General features: G+C 36.8%; 1 protein-coding gene across 1 annotated transcript; it reads left to right on the forward strand.

Moving 5' to 3' along the window:
• Positions 1 to 691: 691 nt before the first annotated feature.
• Positions 692 to 2097, forward strand: LOC145344534 (interferon gamma-like). The gene is made up of 4 exons (XM_080191724.1): positions 692 to 861; positions 1143 to 1211; positions 1303 to 1488; positions 1582 to 2097. Exons 1-4 carry the CDS (start codon positions 745 to 747, stop codon positions 1699 to 1701), a joined length of 492 nt encoding a protein of 163 aa, XP_080047850.1. The 5' UTR covers positions 692 to 744; the 3' UTR covers positions 1702 to 2097.
• The last annotated feature ends 1162 nt before the right edge of the window (positions 2098 to 3259 follow it).

A 3259-nucleotide genomic window follows, 5' to 3' on the forward strand; every position in this document is an offset into this window, starting at 1 on the left:
AAAGATGTTGCTGCACAAAACAACTCACTGGTAACCCTTAATCGTTTTTCTATGAGGTGTTACCTCAGCAAAACAAACAATTTGCATGATAGCTAAGTTTCAAGAGGCACGTTAAAAGTCTGCAACAGTAACTATTGGTTATCCGACTTGGAAATTATAGAATGAAAATGAATCAGAAATGGATATACCGCTTTTGGAAGGAAACGGCATTATTGGGATTGAGTATAGTTCGGACGCTGGGGGAATTTTAGTTGACTGAATATTTAATGAGTTTCAAAAAAATTTCATGATGATGCGTCCCTTTCCTCAACGGCTGCATGGTTTGTCAAATATGAAAGAAATAATTACTCAATGAGCGGCGGTAGTCGAAGCAGAAGTGACCCTCCTTAACCACAAAGATTTTCCCACACCTAAGTATGATTCTTTCTAAGGATCCCCGAAAACCAGACTGCTCAGGATCTACGTAATCTGCAATTTCGGTTGAAGGAAATTATTAACTGAAACCTCACAAACCAAACCTCAGGGCTTCACTAGCATTTGTCTCATCCTATCTAACACCATCTGAACTTCAATGAATAGCAAGTCTGAACCGGTAATTTTTCAGCCAAAAATACACCCATGGTAGGTATAAATACAAGAAGGAACAATGCTTGGCATTAGTCCTAACGAGCCACTTCAGAGCAAACACATAGACACTTGGTAGTGACTTTGTTTGATTTCAGACTGTTTGATCTGCTCAAAACCATGATTTTTCTGGCAATTTTCATCATCGGGATGGTCAGTAACGTACTATCAGACTCTGCTAGATGCACACCTCTAAACTCATTGGATGAACCACTAACACAGCTGAGCAAACACTTTGTAAGTAATGATATTTACGATTATGACTTTGAATGTCTATGCCATTCATAATGTGATGTTTAGTGTAGAGTGATTATTCATGTTAACCACTGCTAAAACGATACATGGGTTGTTGGTTAAAGAATGCACTAACTGACTGATGAAAAGCTTCAGTTTGGTTGTTTAACTTAGTCTAAATGGAGCTCTTGAGTTGTACTGAGCTTTATAATGCAAGTTGTACTGAGCTTTATAATGCAAGTTTGGATTCTTATTTCATGACTTGTGATTCAAACTGTTTCTAGAACATAAATCATCATGAGGTTTCTGAAGGAGGAGAAATTCTTATCTCAATGCTTAAAAAGTACAGACAGGTGAGATTCTGCTCAAATGGCTTTTCATGTATTTGAACATAATTCTATCCCGTTGCTGTATTCCATCTAATTGCTTCCATCTGTCTCTCAGGCACCTGAATCAGGCGTCATGTTGAATGTCATTTTGCGATGGTACTTGGATTTGTTTGCTCATATAAAGCCCCAGAGTGGAATTGAGAACCAAATTAGCATTGTTGCGAATAGCTTGAAAGAATGTTTGAACTCCAGAACAGAAAACAATTTTGTCAGTGATCTCAAGGAATTAAGCAAGATTAAGGTAAGCATCAAACACACTGGTACTCATAAAGATTTCTCAACTTGGTAATTCGTTGGATGTACATTGACGTCTATGTTTCTGTTTGTTTAACAGTTGGAAGATCAACTGATTCAGCGCAAAGCCATCCTTGAACTTGAAGGAATTCTGAACATAATGAAAGAGACTGGGAAAAGGAGGCGCAAGAGGAACATGGGAAGGAGGCAGAGAACCTAAAGATTATTTTACTAGTTACTGAGAAATGAAAAAACTTATATCTATAACAAATCTAAAGTTAACATATTTATTTCATATTTAATAATTTATATTTGCTGCAAAGACAAGTTTACCATAATATTGTTATTTTTACAGTTTGTTCTCTTGTGTCAGTAGACTTTGAATATTTATTAGATAATCATGGAATCCCATGAGTTAAGATGAAACTTTTACTGACCTCAATGCTATTCTAAATTGATAAACATTTTTAGAATTTTATTTTTGCTATTGATCAAACACCTTAAACTAAAGGCTTGCATGGCCTACAGCTTAACATATTAAAGTACAGGTAGAACCTACTGCTACTTATTGTGACTGAATGGAATATTATTAACGATAATAATGCCTCTTGCCGTTAAAGAAGGCTTGAATTATTTGCAAATACTAAAGCCTAATCTGTAACAGTTTCATCTTAAAAAGACACAGCGAGCAATATGAATCTCTTTTTAAGAAAAAGAACATTTAAAATCTACTTTTGTCAGATCTGTGGTTGAAATATGTTGTTAACAAACAGAATAAAACATATCAATTTATTTTATATTCTACGTTTGTATCTGTGCAAAACACATGTTAGCCATTGTAACTTCAACTAAGCTCTCCTAAGAGTACAATCAAAATAAACCTGGCCATCTGACCACCAAACTACATTGCCAGACGAAATGTTATTGGACTTTTTTAATCAGAGATGGCTTAAGGAATGGATAAGTAATAAAAGAACAGAAGAATAAAGCACAATGGATATAAATACTGTTTAGCATGGGCTAAAGGCTACAGCGTAAGCTATGACACAAGAACTGACCAACACAAAATTCCTTCCTGGAAAGAATGCATCTTCTGGAATAACAACCGGAAATCAATGACTCCTCACTCTGGAATAATTGTCAAAAAAAACTTCAGTGAAATTTGCCATAATGTTACCAGGATCATGGACTATCTAATATATGGATGCAGCCCAAGTCATAGCATTGAAAATGGAAACTGAAAATTGATAGCTATTCGCGACGACTGTTGGCAGAGATGATAGCTCAGCCTCGCATGTCATCACAGTGCCTTGTTAACGTATTTGAAACTGTTTCACCAAATTTGGGGAGGGTCAACTCATGTTAAATGATCACAAGCCTCACCCTGGTCCTCTTGAATAGTGAAAGGTGCTTCCAAAGGTACATCCATATCTGATCCTGTGGTCAGTAATCAACATTGTAGATGTGGGTGTACTATAGAGGAATGATGACCTGGGATTTCCTCTGTGATCCAACTTGGAAGTTAGACTGAGCCAGTGTCAATTTCCAACTCCATTCTGAAGATTTCAAGATATGACATAGGTCAGCGCATCAAGACTTCTGCAAAGTCTCAATGCTAGCCTTTGGTCATATATATGGGCCGGAATTTTCCAACTGTTCACTCCGTGATGAGGGGAATAGTTAAAGTGGATATGCAGAGACTATTTCCTTGGGTGGATGCAGCTGTTACTAGGGGGCATAACTTTAAGGTTCAAGGTGGAAGTATAGGAGGGATGTCC

This window comes from Carcharhinus amblyrhynchos, chromosome 6, assembly GCF_965287045.1.
Source record: "Carcharhinus amblyrhynchos chromosome 6, sCarAmb.v2.hapA, whole genome shotgun sequence".
Lineage (NCBI taxonomy): Eukaryota > Metazoa > Chordata > Chondrichthyes > Carcharhiniformes > Carcharhinidae > Carcharhinus > Carcharhinus amblyrhynchos.

Excerpts from the sequence above, each read along its gene's own strand:
- LOC145344534 (XM_080191724.1), top strand. The coding sequence starts at position 745 with ATGATTTTTCTGGCAATTTTCATCATCGGGATGGTCAGTAACGTACTA. Across the intron at positions 862-1,142 it reads CACAGCTGAGCAAACACTTT|AACATAAATCATCATGAGGT; the intron begins GTAAGTAATGAT and ends AACTGTTTCTAG. Across the intron at positions 1,489-1,581 it reads AGGAATTAAGCAAGATTAAG|TTGGAAGATCAACTGATTCA; the intron begins GTAAGCATCAAA and ends TTTGTTTAACAG.